This window comes from Heptranchias perlo, chromosome 10, assembly GCF_035084215.1.
Source record: "Heptranchias perlo isolate sHepPer1 chromosome 10, sHepPer1.hap1, whole genome shotgun sequence".
Lineage (NCBI taxonomy): Eukaryota > Metazoa > Chordata > Chondrichthyes > Hexanchiformes > Hexanchidae > Heptranchias > Heptranchias perlo.
In genome coordinates, this window is record NC_090334.1 from 19,697,346 (window position 1) to 19,714,023 (window position 16,678).

General features: G+C 43.3%; 1 protein-coding gene across 1 annotated transcript in view; it reads right to left on the reverse strand.

Moving 5' to 3' along the window:
• The window catches only part of cox16 (cytochrome c oxidase assembly factor COX16), a 48,769-nt gene extending 47,945 nt beyond the window's left edge, over positions 1-824 (reverse strand). The window contains exon 1 of the mRNA XM_067990981.1: positions 678-824. Within this exon, the coding sequence (XP_067847082.1) occupies positions 678-728 (51 nt within the window). The 5' untranslated portion in view covers positions 729-824. The remainder of the gene's footprint in view (positions 1-677) is intronic.
• Between the last annotated feature and the right edge of the window lie 15,854 nt (positions 825-16,678).

A 16,678-nucleotide genomic window follows, 5' to 3' on the forward strand; every position in this document is an offset into this window, starting at 1 on the left:
TCAAGAGGCGGCTCACCACCACATTCTCAAGGGCAATTAGGGATGGGCAATAAATGCCGGCCTTGCCAGCAACACCCACATCCCATGAACAAATGAAAAAAAAACTGAATTTACCTGCCTTGGCTTCACATCCCCCGATACTCTTACCTAACAAAAATCTATCATTGTGATAAATCTGCACTGTACCCCCTCCAAGGCCAATATATCTTCCGTGAGGTTTGGTGCCCAAAACTGAATGCAGTATTCTGGATGGAGTCTGACCAGGACTCTGTACAACTGCAGGATCACTGGCTCACTTTTTGAATTCCAATACTCTTGAAATAAAGGCCAGCATTCCGTTAGCCCGTTTGATTTATTTTTGTACCTGTGCATTAGCTTTTAGTGATTTGTGCACATGGACACCTAAACCCCTTTGCTCCTCCACAGCTCTTAGTCTCTCCACATCAAAAGAGATTCCAATTTGTCTTTTTCGGAACTTAAGTGGTTGACCTCACACTTCCCCAGACTGAACTTCTTCTGCTCCTCCCTCTTTCCTCTTTCCTTTTTCCTACCCCATCCCCTCACCCAGGCCTTCCCCTCACCTCCCACATCCCATACTCTCTTTAATAAGCCATCCCCTCCCCTCCACATCCTTCCCCTCTCCCCCACAACACTCACTCTGTCACTCACTCACTCACCAGCATGGGTACCCCGTACTTCAATGTCTTGCTCCTGCTCAGCGGTCCCATGACACCAGACCAGGCCTCCACCGACAACCACTCGATTCTCACTCCTCCCGGGTGGAGGCAGGAAGTCAAACCAGGCTTGTACTCCGGGGAAACATTTTACCGGTGCACGCATGCTTCCGCTTCCGCCTGTGCAGCGCCGATCCCGCTCCGGAGGGACCGGCTCAGTGCAGAGAGCAGAACCAGCAGTGCTTCAGACTGAACCCAACTCACCCAAATCTAGTGTTAAAAAAAAACCTCATCACTCTTAAAAATCAACCACAGCTCAACTTATTTAAAATGGGCTTTCCACTCACTCAATAAGATCAGAAATTTTACTCCTAACCCAACATTGTTTCAATGTTCAAAGTCCTGTGTCTCATTTACATGCACTGTTGTTAAATGGCAGTTGAGCTGTGATGGTCAGTGTTCTATAAGTTATGCATTCTTTTTATTAAACTACATAAACAAGGTATTGGGATCACAACCTGTTGGATTTTAGATCTGACAGGTTTTTTACTGCCTAGAAAATTCTCAAATGTGAAGCAGATGCCAATTTTTTTTTATTGCAAATCCACATCTCACTGCTTGTCCACATCCCCTCCCCTTTTTACTCAAATTGCTACTCTGCTCTACCTCAATATCTTAAAAAGTGAAATTATTGGTTATTAAGACTACTTACTGTTTTTAATGAATTTTTATCAGCAGTAAAGCAAGCACCCGAACTCAGCACACAGTGTCGAGGCGCAGTCATGAACAGTGGGCAAGGTACTGGAGAGGAGCCAGTGCCCAAAGAGCTGTTCCATGGCAAGGAATCAGTGGTTTCAGGAGATAAAATGGGAAGGGGATAAAATTATTGGATCCTTTTGTTTTAATATTGCTATACTTAGAACACTGAAGCTTTAATAAGATGCGCTATTATATCTAAACTGTAGATGGCAGTATGGTAAAATAGAAGCAATAACATGCATACCTCAAAGAGATAGTTATATAGTACCTTATAAGGTCTCTCAGAAAGGCCTCAAAGTGCATTGTCTGTTGTTATGTAGGCAAACATCTTAAGAGCCTTAAATCCAAGCTTCAATATTTATAGCAAAAACCCCTGCCCTTAGCCACTGTAAAGATCAATTAAATAGATACATCTTTGAAATGATCATCTGCAGGTTGATTTTGTAGACAAAGGACTTTTTAACAAGTGACTAATGCAGTATTAAACTCAGCAGCTGGAGTTTATAACATTTTGGAAAATTATATTTCAGGCTTTCGATGCTTAGATGGCACTTGAAAAGAATGAAGGATTATAAATACTGTCCTCACAGCTTATAGCAAGCGCTTTGGTGTTAACGCGATTTGCCCACTATAAGCAGTGGACGGCAAAACAATCAAGTTGGTCGAACGTATTACCAAATACAGTCTCCACTGCTTATGAAGCCTCCTCATTACTATGTACATTTATGTCACTGGACTTCATCTAGGGTTGCCAACCCTCCAGGATGGCCCTGGAGTCTCCAGGAATTAAAGATTGATCTCTTGGACACTGATGCGAGCAACTCAGGAGCAAAATCAAATTGAGCATTTAAAAAAAAAATTCTTTAAACACTTTTATTTATTATTAGTTATAAAAATGTTGGAGCTGGGAAAAGAGGCTGTTTGACCACGTGGTGTGGTTGGAGACAGAGGGTCATGTGATGAAACCTCCAGGAATAAGTCCAACCAGAGTTGGCAACCCTAACTTCATCACAGCTTCTCCGATAGGAGCATTAGTGAGTCACTGAGATATGGCTGCTGCACAACAGCCAATGACAAAAAAGAAAGCGCTTAGTGACTTTAGGGCCCAATCAGCTGGAATCTGATTACCGAGGTAAAGGGATGATTTCACAAGCAGGCCCTTTCCCCAAGCTGACCTCCTGCCTCCAAGATTTCAAAACAATTCGGTAAGTACAGGGGATTAATGAAATGCGAAGAACTTATTGAACTGCCTGAAATAGCCGGAGTGCTTAATGCATTACAAGCAGCACCTTTGTAAATAACTCCTATGGTACTGGCAAATGATTAGCACTATTTGCCCGATATAGGCGGCTGCCCGTGATAAGCATGGATGTTGTAAGTGGTGGGGACTGTAATGCCAAGAGGTGTTTCATTTTTTAAAGTTTGTAGTCCCAGTGAATACTATTCAATAATATATTTAGGAAATAGGTGTGGCCTCCAGTGCAGTGTTCAGCATCAACGTGGTACCACTTTGGACTCTCCTGAGCAGCACCATGAGACCAAATTTCACAGTTAGATCTCCCTGCGTACCCTTCTTCTTCCCCCACATTGACATCAAGACTTATTGCACAGGCTCCTACTTAACTCATTCTTTTCCAGGACCTCAAAACTGTGAGTCTCCTTCTTTCCTCTTCCAACCCAAGGCGGGAAGAAGTAGAGTGGTATAAACACCGGCATAGACCTGTTGGGCCGAATAGCCTGTATCTGTGCTGTAGATTCTATCTAATTCTATGTACCCCTTTTTTGTTGGAGTTTTAAGGACGCACTACCTCTTAAAAAAAAGCCGTCAGAAATTAATCTGCTTCAAACCTTCTCCAAGGTCCACATGCTACAAAGACTCAGATGTTGCGACATGACACAAATCATTGTGTGCAAGTGTGGTATTCTATAATACCGTGAATCTATACAAGGAAGATCCTTCCATTTATCATTTTCTTCCTTTATCCCAATTTTTTTGAAACTTATGAAACTAATATTCCTGTAGCAAACAAAATACCACTTGGCTCCAGTTTAACACCCTCCAGTGGAGTTCTGCATTGTCACAGACGATGTTCTTCAGTTGAGATGTTAAATCAAGGTCCTCTATCCCAGCTCCAGTGATTCAGTTCGGTATTAAGGATCCCACGGTACAATTTAAAAAGCACCAGGGAGTTTTCCCGAGATCCCTATCTCGGCCATTACCACCACAGTAACTAGTCATTCACCTCATTGCTGTTCATGGGATCTTCCTGTGTGCAAAATGGCTTACACATTTGGCATACATAACAGCAATCACTGAGCTTCAAAATAATTGAGTGCCTGTGAAGTGCTTTCGAATGTTTCTGGTAGAAATAACAAAGTGCTTTATAAGGGCAGGTCTTTCTTTGTTTAATACAGTACGTCAACAACTCAGGAATCGGACAGGACATAGCACACCCAGGAATACATGGCTCATGTGCTATGTAATCAGGACAATGAGTTGGGTAAATGATGTTCTCATACTCTGACTTGTATGGTAAGTTTTTTATGCATCGCTATGGCCACAGGAAGAATCAAATAACACCAGCGTGATAACCTACTAACCTTCCATAGGGATAATGAGAATGATTTGTTGTCAGATTTTTCAGAGGAAGTGTATGCTGCAATGCATTGATATAAACCTCAAGGATCCGAAAGTGATGTAAAAGTGGAAGAAAATATCAAAAGAATAGGGGACAATAGGTTACGCACTCTTCTGCAGACAAAATATCTTGGTTTTGCAATAAATAGAATGTAGTTGTGTAAGTTTGTAAAACTATAATTATTTCAGATACTAGTGGATTTTTTGTGGCATTGCTTATGATAAATCAGATGACACACCGGTTTATAACAAGTGGACATTGGACCATGTAGCCCACAAAATATTGTACTGCTGCTAATATGGACCTGTGTTTAAGTTGGCTTGGCCCTTTAAGGCCACAAAGTCTAACTGCAGTAAATCCTGAGGTTTATTAGAGGTTCATCGCTGTCAGTGAGAGAAGTCTGCCGATTGGCTGGTGCTTATAAATTTACAGTTTCAGGTCAGAGGAAGCCAGAAGCAAAGATTTGAAAGTTGGTGTGCTGGGTAATGGAGTGGTACCAGAGGTTGGTGAGGACAAAGGTGATGGGTATGTGAGACTTTGGGGTCAATTTTAGGATGGCCGAGCGGGTGCGTTCGTGGCGGGGGGGTTCCTAAAATTGGGGAATCCCGGAGCGGGTCTGGAGCCCGGCTCCAACTCGCCCACTTCCGGGTTCCCCAATGACGCGAATCGGTGCGCGCGTAGCCCCCGCATGCGGGACTCCCACCCGCAATTAAAGCCGGCGGGATGACAGTTTAGATAGTTAGGGAGGTACTTGAGGTCATTGACAGACCTCATTGGGAAGAGATTTTAGCAGGGATGTGATTTTGGACTCTCCTCAGCGTGTTTCCCATGCTGTGGGAAACACTCCCTGTTGTTGCAGACGTGTTTCAGTCGGCAGCCATTGGGAGATGCAGAGGATTCCTTGACAGTTGTGGGGAATACCTCATTCATTGCGGCAGGGCACTCTGTCACCTCAGACAAAGTTTTGCCTGCTACATCGTTGTCTCCACACTGAAAATTATTACATCATACCCTAAACTCTGCTGTCCAAACACATTTACCTACTTTACAGACCCCCTCACACTCACACTGTCAGGATGGCGGGTGTGGGGGGGGGGGGGTTCCATAGTTGCCTTCATCACTCCATTGGAGCACGAGCAACATCACCAGGCACGCTGTCCACCTCCGCCACGTGGAGCTACACAACACAGTGCTGCACAACAGACACCTGCAAAAAGTAGTTGTATAACTACACATACACCCGCTGTGGTGTGACACAAGGAGTGGCATTAAGGGTGTTCATGGAGAACCTCATGAAAGGGCCTTATTGTACAAGCCAGTCAAGAATGGCCAAGATGTGGCAGCAGTGGTGACAATATAATATGTAATGTGAGTTGATCAGAAATCAAATATATGTAAAAACCATGACAAACCCTCAAACACCCTTGTGCATCCCCTTCATGCTCACGACACATTTGCCTTACGCTTCCTACTACATATTCGTGATGCATGCCCTGTGGCTGCAGCACAGGTAGTGGCAGGTGGGGTGAGGCTGACCATGAAAGAGATGCATGAGAGGGTGAGTATGGGATAGAGCCATGAGATTGTTTGAGGATTGGATTGAGTGGCAGTAGTGGGATGAGTACTGGGGAGGTGAGGAAGTGCAGGTAAGATGAGGATGAGCGTTCAGTGGGTGTGGGAGTGATGTGATAGAGTAGTGTTGGCAGTGCAGAAGGAGGTGTGGGGTGGGGGCAGTGATGTGGCAGACGGAGTGCAGGGGAATGAGTAAGAGTACTCACTTTGGCTGACCTGGTTAGGTCATTGAAGCGCCTCCTGCAGTGTATGCAGGTGCGTGATATGTTGGTAATGCTGGTGACCTCCTCTGCCACCTCGAGCCAGGCCTTCGTGGTGGCAGAGGCAGCCCACTTCCTCCCGTCCGCCGGGTGGAAGATCTCCCTCCTCCTCCTCCTCCTCCTCACCCCATCCAGTAAGACCTGGAGTGAGGTGTCATTAAACCTGGGAGCAGCCTTCCCCCTGGGCTGCTCCATGCTGTAATTTTGCCTATTTTCTGTAGCATCAGTCAGTGGAGGACTGCCCCTTTAAATAGTGCTACTCCAGCTGACAGCCTATGATGCGGGTGCGCAGTCCGTCCGCTGCGCAGCTTTCCAACGCGAAACCCGGAAGCCAAGGTAAGTGCCTTCAATTACGCTGTGATTGCGTGCAGAGCACCCTGAATTCACTGGGCACGTTACCCACGCGCCCAGTCGACCCCCGCTGCCAACCCGCCTCCCTCCTAATATCGACCTCTTTATTTTCTGTTAGTTAGCCAATCCTCTATTCATGCCAGTATATTACCCCCAACACCATTAGCTCTTATCTTGTGCAGTAATCTTTTATGTGGCACCTAATCGAATGCCTTTTGGAAATCCAAATATACTGCATCTATCGGTTCCCCATTATCCACCCTGCCCGTTACTTCCTCAAAGAACTCTAATAAATTTGTCAGTCACGATTTCCCCTTCATAAAACCATGTTGACTCTCCTTGATTGTATTATGAGTCTCCAAATGTCCTGCTACTACTTCCTTGATAATGGATTCTAGCATTTTCCCAATGACAGATGTTAGGCTAACTGGTCTATAGTTATCTGCTTTCTGTCTCACTCCCTTCTTGAATAGGGGTGTTACGTTTGCGGTTTTCCAATCTGCTGGGACCTTTCCTGAATCTAGTGAATTCTGGAAGATTACAACCAATGCATCCACTATCTCGGTAGCCACTTCCTTTAAGATCCTCGGATGCAAGCCATCAGGTCCAGGGGACTTGTCAGCCTTTAGACCCATTAGTTTACTTAGTACTTTTTCTCTAGTGATAGGATGATTTGGAGTTTATGCAGCGTGTAATTCAGAGGCTGGCAAGAAAAACATTCAAGAAATCAAGCTGTGAGATGATCAGGGTTTCAGTTAAGATGGGGTGGTGAGGTCGGGATGTACGTTACAACAACAACTTACATTTATATAGCCACTTTAACATAGTAAAACGTCCCAAAGTGCTTCACATGAGCGTAATCAGACAAAAATTGACACCGAGAAAGAGATATTAGGACTGGTGACCAAACGCCTGGTTAAAGAGGTAGGTTGTAAGGAGCATCTTAAATGAGTAGAGAGAGACAGGGAGATTTAGTGAGGGAATCCCAGAGCTTGGGGCCTAGACGGCTGAAGGCACGTAACACATGGGGAAGTAGGTGGTCTGGTGACAAAACTGATGTCATTCTTTTCCAAGGCTTCAAAACTGTGGAACTTCTTACCTACCTCAGTCTCCCCTTCCTCCTACAACCTGCAGGCTTGTAATACTCAGTCTTGGTATTAGCTGACCACACATCCTAATTTTACCTCATCTCTTTTGCTGTTTTCAAACTTGGTGATATCCAGCGCTACAGTCCTTCACCTTGATTTCCCAGTTTAGAAAAAATTGAATAATTTAATGTGGACTTTATCATTGACATATGGGTGTGTAATATTGACGTGATATTAGTGATATTATTTTAGTAACCAACATTAAATAATGCACAGCATTTCACAAGATAGATTAAAATGATGGATCTGCTACTTTCTGCAAATTATTTCTTAAAGTATGTGATTGAATATAGGCCTGTTAGCTTTACAGTACAGAAAGCTTTGTTCTTTATTCATGATTTGTGACTTGTATTCTTTTTGTTACAGTTTATAGCTTTTTCTGATGCATAGGCATTCAGAGGAATAGCTTGAAAACCATTATGCAGTTTTATACAACCTGGGATCACTGTCAACTCAGACATTTTGTTCAGCATCAGTTTCTGCTGTGCATGGACAGCAAACACTTTTTTTAGCTGCTCGCAGGGATGCTTCTGCACTGGAACGACAACATGTGTAAATGCTAATAATACACAGTACAAGTTTATTGAGTGATAATCTGCATGTGATTGCCACAAAGTTACTGATAATATATTAGTGATTATCTGCAAACAATTAACAAAATTACCATATTAAGATATTTAAATTATAAAATGTCTGCATTTACATAGTGTTATTATGTCAAAGCATCTCATAGTGTTTCATGTAACGAATCATTTTTCAAGTGTAGTGACTGCTACTACACAGAGGGGGAAAGCAACAGCAATTTTATAGCAGGAACATCCCGCAAACAATGACTGACTAATTAATCTGGTTTCAGTGGTATTGGTTAATAGAGGAAGTGGCCAGGATATATGGAGAACTCCTGGCTTTTCTTCGAATACTGCTATCTACCTGAACCATTCCAAGAGGCTGATGGAATATTGGTTTAACATTCCAAGGATAGCATCTCTGACAATGCAGTGCCATCTCAGCGTTATACTGGAGTTTCACCTTGGGTTATATTCTCGGATACCAGTGTGTGACTCAAACCCCCAGTCGTCTGTCCTAGAGGTAAGGACGCCAACAAAAAAAAATATTTTATTACATGTAATTAGTGAGCAGAAAAAAAGTCAGTTTCTCTACATTCATTAAATGTAATAAAATACTGAAATATATCTATGCTAGCAGCACAGTTAGAAGGCAATTCTTAGTGCATTCTTCTGAGGCCTACCCTAACAGGATATTTCACTGCTCCTCCATTGTTCAATCAGACTTGCAGGCCCAGGACATTCCAATAACCTGCTTGTGATATTATGGGTCAAGAGTCAACTCTCATGCGTGCTTGGAAGAGTCCAAACATGGGAAGTCATAGAAAAGTGTATTCTTGCATGTTTTTGCTATGCACTTTAAAAGCATTTTCAGATCTTTAATCAGTAACCTCCTACTGAATGCAATAAAGCAGGCCTTTGCATTAGTGATACACTTTAACCCCATGCTCTCCTGTCCCAGATGAAACCGGTAAATATTTGCAAATGTTCCGTTTGACCTGAAAATAAAGTTAAAAAATTAAAAACTAAACTTCATTATACAACAAGAGTGGTCAGAAAGAAAGAAACACACACAATTTATGTTAATATAGCAAAGTTATCATGTTAACATCTCAAACCACTTCACACAGTGAACTGATCCATCCTTGCCACACAAAGATGCAGCACGGCGGGGAATTAAGAAAGTTGAATAGGAAAGGCTCATTTTGCCTTTCCAAGAAATAAATTCATAATTCCCGACATTACAAATTCACGGAAGCTGCAAGAAGGTGGTGCAATGGATTTGAGCAAAGTCCTTACTGTGTGGCACTCCTCCTCTTTGTGGTGTTCCTCCTTTGTATGGCTCTCCTATGTGTGGCAGAGATCCTTCCTTCTTCTTTCTCTCCCTGTCTGCCTCTTTCAGTCTTGCTCTTTCCTCAGCTCAGCAGGCACTCTCCAGAGTCAGAATTCCTTGCAGTTGGCGTCGTCTACAGAGCTTTTTAAAAGGCTGTGCACACAGGGTCATCCGTACAAAGGGGTTGGGCCTTGGGCAGCCAGGAGAAGGAATTTCCATCCCGCCCCACCTCCTCTTGCTGGTTTGGTGGCCAGGTGTCTGGAGTGATGTCAGACTCCATCTTGCAGGAAAACCAGTGACACAGCAAGGAATTGGTGGCCAGAAAACAAGTTTCAAAATGGCATTAAAACAGAGCAGCAAAATTAGGATTTTCTATTTGGGATGAGGGCAGCAGGACGGCTTCAGGACAATTTCATTCAATAGAATTGGGAAATTAGAGGTCTGCCAAAATTGATGGGCTGAAAATCTCCTTTAAGGGTCTTGAGTGAAATAAGTTTGGGTAGACTCAACCTGGCGCCTGGTGGGTATCAGTCCACAAAATTGCCCATAATTTGGCACTGAATTGGCAGCTTCTCTCAGATAAGCCACAAAGGATAGCCTAATTTTGCTGCTCTGTTTTAATGCCATTTTGAAACTTGTTTTCTGGCCACCAATTCCTTGCTGTGTCACTGGTTTTCCTGCAAGATGGAGTCTGACATCACTCCAGACACCTGGCCACCAAACCAGCAGAAAATAAAATTGTCACATTGGTGCAGTCAGAGATACTATTCTGGGGTTGACATTAAGGCACATTATTGGGAATCGAGTGGTGGAATCTTTATTCTGTGTTTACCCAGTCTGTCGCCAACCCAAGAGTGCTTGCTACTGACATTGAATAAAAATAGCGAAGATCTCCATTCCATAGCGCTAACGTCCAGTAGCAAAACCATCCGCCACAATTCTGTTTTCCTTTAAACCCAGTGGGAAGTGTCAATCATAAAATATATGGTGTAAATAGAACTGACTTGAGAAATATCTAACTTGTGAGCACCTGATTAACTCACTTGCCACTTAATTACTCATGGCTTGTAATGTATTTGGCAGCTTTTTATCAAATATTTCCACATCCCACTCACAAGCATTTGTCATCTTTTTATGGTGCCAAGAATCTAATATTGATCGCTGTTCCCAGTGACATGATGTTGGAATTGCCGACTCCCAGCGGAATCAATTATTTGACTTGCCAAACTCATCACCTGCTGCCATCCTGCAGTATGACTGTCTGGATGTCCCTATCAGATCAGACTGAGGACATCAATGCAATAGCTGAAACACCCTCATGAAACTGGCTATGCCCAGTCACTAACCTGAGGTACCAGTGCCCACATTTCCGAACACAAAGGCTCCACTCAGTGGAGCAGAGTTTGACTCTGTGCGATAGTGTAAAACAGGTGATGGTGAATCGGCAGCCCGTTTTACATCTCTCCCGAGCTTAAAGTCAATGGAAATAAAAATCGAGGGAGATGTAAAATGGGCTGCTGTCTCGCTATCACCCATTTTACACTATCCCACGGAGTCAAGATCTACCATTTCATCTCTGGGCACCCCTTTCAAAAGTGCAGCACTACAATCAAACAACAATGAGACTGCTGCACAGGCACAGTACTTGGGAACTATTATGGGTCCAGTCAATTGAAGGGCTCAATTGATCTTGATGTGTTGGCCTTCCTCCATTCCCGACAGCAGTACTTATGTTATTGCTAAACAGAGTTGCTACCCAACCTGGTTTGAATCAGACAGTCAGATTTTTGTGCACACTATCCAAAAAAATATCTAAAATGTGAACCTGACACCCATTTTCTTTCCACTCTTTGTGGAGTTGCTGCATCTGTGACCTTGGCAGCAATTTGGCACCATTTCATTGTCCAGGAGACAATTTAAACCCCTTCCAGTTCTTAACATCTCGTGGTGGTGCAGTCTGCGAATGGCTGCTGCAGTTAAGACATTTTTGCAGGCTTGTACTGCATTTTAGCATCATTCCCCGATGGCTGCTTTCAAATGCTAAAGTAGACGTTATAGCCAGGATATCTGGCAGAGTCCAATTTTGTGCTTAGTAAAAGGTGGCAAGCCTATTAAAGGAATTCAAGCATTGCAAAATAAATGAGGTCAGAGTTAATTGAAAAAAAATGTAGAATTTTAAAATAAAACACTGTTGGCAAAGAAATGAGCCACTGTGGCTATAAACACTGATGGTGGCTGGTTGCAAGGGTTCTTTGTAGGACGAACCTGTTAATTTTGTTTCTGTGTTCCTCATTATAATATCACTCAACACTGAAGACCCCTTTTTGCTCAGGATTTGCTGAACTGGTGTCTACCTTTGAAGTAAGATCATGTTGTTTTTTTAGAAGCCTCTGCAGGTTCGGTATCAACTGAGCAATTGAGTTGCCAAGGTGAGAAGCTCCTTGGCCTACTAGAATAAAAGTGGCCTTGAGGACATGTTGGGTGGAGATTAGTGCACAAATGCTTAATGCATTCATACAAAATTTCTTGACCTGCTATTTTAGCGGAAAAGAAAGACTTGTATTTATATTACATCTTTCACGACCTCAAGACGTCACACGAGCTGCCAGACAGTTCAGAAAGAGGTTTAATGACCTCACAAGGCTGGCACTATTCCCTGAGCAGGATAGAGACATTACTGTTCCCCGTTACCTATCATGCCATCTCGCTGATATTGAAGAAAGATTTGCATTTATATCATGCCTTTTACGACCTCAGGACGTCCCAAAGCGCTTTACAGCCATTGAAGTATAGTCACTGTTGTAATGCAGGAATCACTGCAGCCAATTTGCGCACAGCAAGATCCCACAAACAGCAATGAGATAAAATACCAGATAATCTTTTTTATGTTGATGTTGGTTGAAGGATAAATGTTGGCCAGAACACTGGGGAGAATTCCCCTGCTCTTCTTCAAAATAGTGCCATGTTTAGTCTTATCCGAAAGAAGGCACCTCTGACAGTGTATCACTGAAACATCAGCCTAGTTTATGTGCTCCAGTCTCTGGAGTAGGACTTGAACCCATGACCTTCTAACTCAGAACAAGAGTGCTACCACTGAGCCACAGAAGCCTTAACCGGCAAAGAAGCACACCAGGGGATTTCAAACACTTTGCCCGGTATAATTCAAGGCCAATCTGTTTTTTTGAAAACCATTTTAAAGGGGCAGAGCAAGCAATTATATTTGATTTTTCAATACCATTTGGCAGCTATGTAAGAGCAATGTTAAAATACTGGGGATTTCTTCATGCAACATTCTTAAATATTATTCTTATGGGTGGGGGGAGGATGGGGGTGGTTGTCATCATTTCCAGAAAGCCGAGGTCCTGGAACAACCCTGTCTCACAATTCCAAGCTGGATGCTGCATCATACTTACACGTGCAATGGGTTAACACACTGCCCTTTCACCTCCGAGTTCAGGATTCAAATCTGACGCAGACGGATTGGATAAAAGTCTCCTCTTGCTGCTAGCTGTAGGTGTCTTACATAAAGAGTATGGACAGTCTAAACCAGTCCCAAATGAACATGGACTGATAGCACAAAGTGGGCATTAAATTGGCAATTTCGTTCAGAGAAGCCATTGGTAGACTGGTGTAATGGTGGGTGGTTTTCTGAGAAAGTTATGGATATTTGAGGCATATTAAGAGGGAGTTTTACTCTGCATCTAACCATATCTTGACCTGGAAGAGCTTGGATCTGGCATTGGATGCATGAAATGGGAAAATGCTCCATTCCTTCTTTCACCTCAATAAATGCAAAACTTCAGCAAAAGACATAAGATCAGTTATTGCTGCAGTAGACGCTATACTTGCTGCAGGACCAATTTTCTCAATCTGGTTTTCATCTTTGGTTTTTAATAAAACTAAGACAACAATAATGCTGGGCACATTCGGCAACATGTTCAGTCTGGCGGTGTCTATAACTCTACATACATACATGGCAGAGTTTCTGTTCAAGCTAAGTATACTGACCCTGAAATTCCACAGGGATTCTCCTGGTCCTCAGACCAGCAGAACTCCAATAGAGAAATGGTGTAAATGGCCTTTTCCAGTCATTTCTCTAGGGGTCCTGCCAGCCTCCCACTGAAATTACAGCAAATCAAGAGAAGCTCCACAGAATTTCGGGGCCACTCTGTTATTGTTGAGGCTTCTTGAGAAGATATTTTCCTCCTTTAGCAAACAAAAGTAGGTGTCAGTATAAATTGAGAGCATCACTTTATACTCGAGTCTATTTCTTCACTACAAATAGCAGCAGAGGAAGATATACCCCAAGTTGGTTACAGAAATTATAGTTTGGTTCAGTACCATGCACGCATGGTAATAACATAATTCCATGTAATCTTACACATGGAATATAATTGGTTATAATTAGGGATTAAATTCTTCATCTTAGCTGAGAATCTAATGCTGACTTGAGAGGTAACTTTCTCTCACACAACTCCTGAGCAGCCAGCCCCACCCCAAGCACCAGCATCAATAGCATGATAACAAGTGAGTATTGTGAACAAGAATTTCTGGCTTGCAACCCAGTATCTGAAGGTGACAGACAGACTTGGAACAAGTAGAAAAGAACAGCTGATCTTAGCTAATCCAGACTGTAGTATGCAATGTCTATCCAACTGTCCATATTCAATAGAGAGCAAGAGCATCTAATTGTCAGATATAAAAAGAAAGAAAGACTTGGATTTATATAGTGCCTTTCACGACCTAAGGACATCCCAAAGCGCTTTACAGCTTTACTTTTAAAGTGTAGTCACTGTTGTAATGTAGGAAATGCGGCAGCCAATTTGTGCATAGCAAGGACCCACAAACAGCAATGTAATAATGATTAGATAACCTTTTTTTTAGTGATGTTGATTGAGGGATAAATATTAGCCAGGACTCCCCTACTCTTCTTCAAAATAGTGCCATGGGATCTTTTCCATCCACCTGAGAGAGCAGATGGGGCCTCCAACAGTGCAGCACTCCCTCAGGGCTGCCAGCCTAGATTTTGTGTTCAAGTCTCTGGAGTGGGACTTGAACCCACAACCTTTTGGCATGAGGTGAGAGTGCTGCCAACTGCGCCACAGCATTTAACAATGTGGGGGAAAATAGGTACCTTGCCTGCAAACCTTCTGCGTGATGCTTTGTTTTTATTCGTTCATGGGATGTGGGCATCGCTGGCAAGGCCAGCATTTATTGCCCATCCCTAATTGCCCTTGAGAAGGTGGTGATGAGCTGCCTTCTTGAACTGCTGCAGTCCGTGTGGTGAAGGTTCTCCCATAGTGCTGTTAGGTAGGGAGTTTCAGGATTTTGACCCAGTGACGATGAAGGAACGGCGATATATTTCCAAGTTGGGATGGTGTGTGACTTGGAGGGGAACGTGCAGGTGGTGGTGTTCCCATGTGCCTGCTGCCCTTATCCTTCTAGATGGTAGAGGTCGCGGGTTTGGGAGGTGCTGTCGAAGAAGCCTTGGCGAGTTGCTGCAGTGCATGCTGTGGATGGTACACACTGCAGCCACGGTGCGCCGGTGGTGAAGGAAATGAATGTTTTTCCACCAGTCATCCAAAAAGCTCAGCTCCATTTAATTACTAAATTACATTCCCATGATGGCTTAATGCGTTAGCCAGTGAGTAGTTATGTCATATAGACCAGGAACGTATCAGATTTGATCTTATGCTGTATTTACACAGAAACCTTTCAAGAAATTCAAGAAACAAGCCTTGTTCTTTTTTTCCCCACATTTATATTTTCTCCTGAAGGTGTTGACTTCTTACTGGCAAATTGGCTTATTGGTCCATGGTCACTGGTTGTCCACTAGTACCAAACTGCCTCTTTATGAGGAAATAATCAAGGGTTCTTTGGAGTCAAGGTGGCTCCAAGATGACATGCCTGTTGATGGAAGCTTGGAAGCATACCAACTCTCTATGACAGACTTGGTAAAGAAAGAAGAAATAACAAAATAACTTGCATTCATATAGTGCCTTTCACATCCTCAGGACATTCCAAAGTGCTTCACAGGCAACAAATTACTTTTGAAGTGTAATCACTGTTGTTAAGCTGGCAAACATGGCAGTCAATATTTGCACAGCAAAGTCCCACAAACAGCAATTAGATAATGACCAGTTAACCTTTGTTTTAGTGGTGTAGGTTGAGAGATACATGTTGGCCAAGGCTGTAGGTGAACTTTCTTGCTCTTCTTCAAATAATGCCATAGGATCTTTTCCCCATCAGAATAGGCAAACAGGACTTCAGTTTAATGACTCATCCAGAAGACAGCATCTCTGACAATGCAGAATTCGTCATTACTGTTGTGAGGTGTCAGCTTAGATTACGCACTTAGGTCCTGGGGTGAGACGTGAACCCACAAACTTCTGACTCGGGGTGAGAGTGCTCAGGCAGTCTGGCTCACTGGTGGAACCTGGAGGGGGTAGATCTGTCATTGGGAACTGGGATTCTTCTTACCCAGGTCCAGATAATCCTGCAAACCAACACCCTAATGAGGTAGAGTGGTCCTAGCTGGACAAACAGTAGGGAGCTTACAAGTGATCTATGCTGGTAAACAGCACCGTTTTAGTTGGTTAAACTTGAACAGTGTCCCTGTACATTGTTAAGGGTCTCTAAGCCTTGGCCCAGCCAACCTGCTCCTAGGCTCTGTGGATTTAAATAATCAACATCACTAAAACAGTTCATCTGATCATTATCACATTGCTATTTGTAGGACCTTACTGTGCACAAATTGGCTGCTGCGTTTTCCTCCATTACAATAGTAACTACTCTTCAAAATTACATCATTGGCTGTAAAGCGCTTTGGGACATTCTGAGGCTGTGAAAGGCGCTATATAAACTCAAGTTATTTCTTTTTCAAGTCATTCTTTTAAGTGGGGTGTGCATCTACTGGCAGATTATGTGAATTCTGTATCAGGCAAATAGAACAGTTGTGTATTCTTCAGTAGCTCGGTTCAGAGACTCTTAAACATGCTGATGAGTTTCCAGCACAGTCTCGTGCCCAAGTGGCCATTATTTATATGTTAGCCTTGAATGTGGGTAGGCTATTTTACTGTGGGAGGCATCACAGCTAAGCCTGATCCAATCCTCACTTGGCTTCCACACAGGTGCATTTCCAGCAATGGGTGGGGGGGGGGGGTGGAGGGGGAGGGGGGGGGATGCTAGACAGTGATCAGAAGTGGGAATCACCTACCATACCAGAGGAGCACTGAGGCAATTATCATGTCTCTACCACTACCCCAGCTGAAATTAGCTAACCTTGCACAGACTGGCAATCAAACTCGGGACCCTTCCAGTCGCTAAGGCACCAGGGGAGCTAACCTCATGCCACCTTACAAGAGTTAGTATCACAA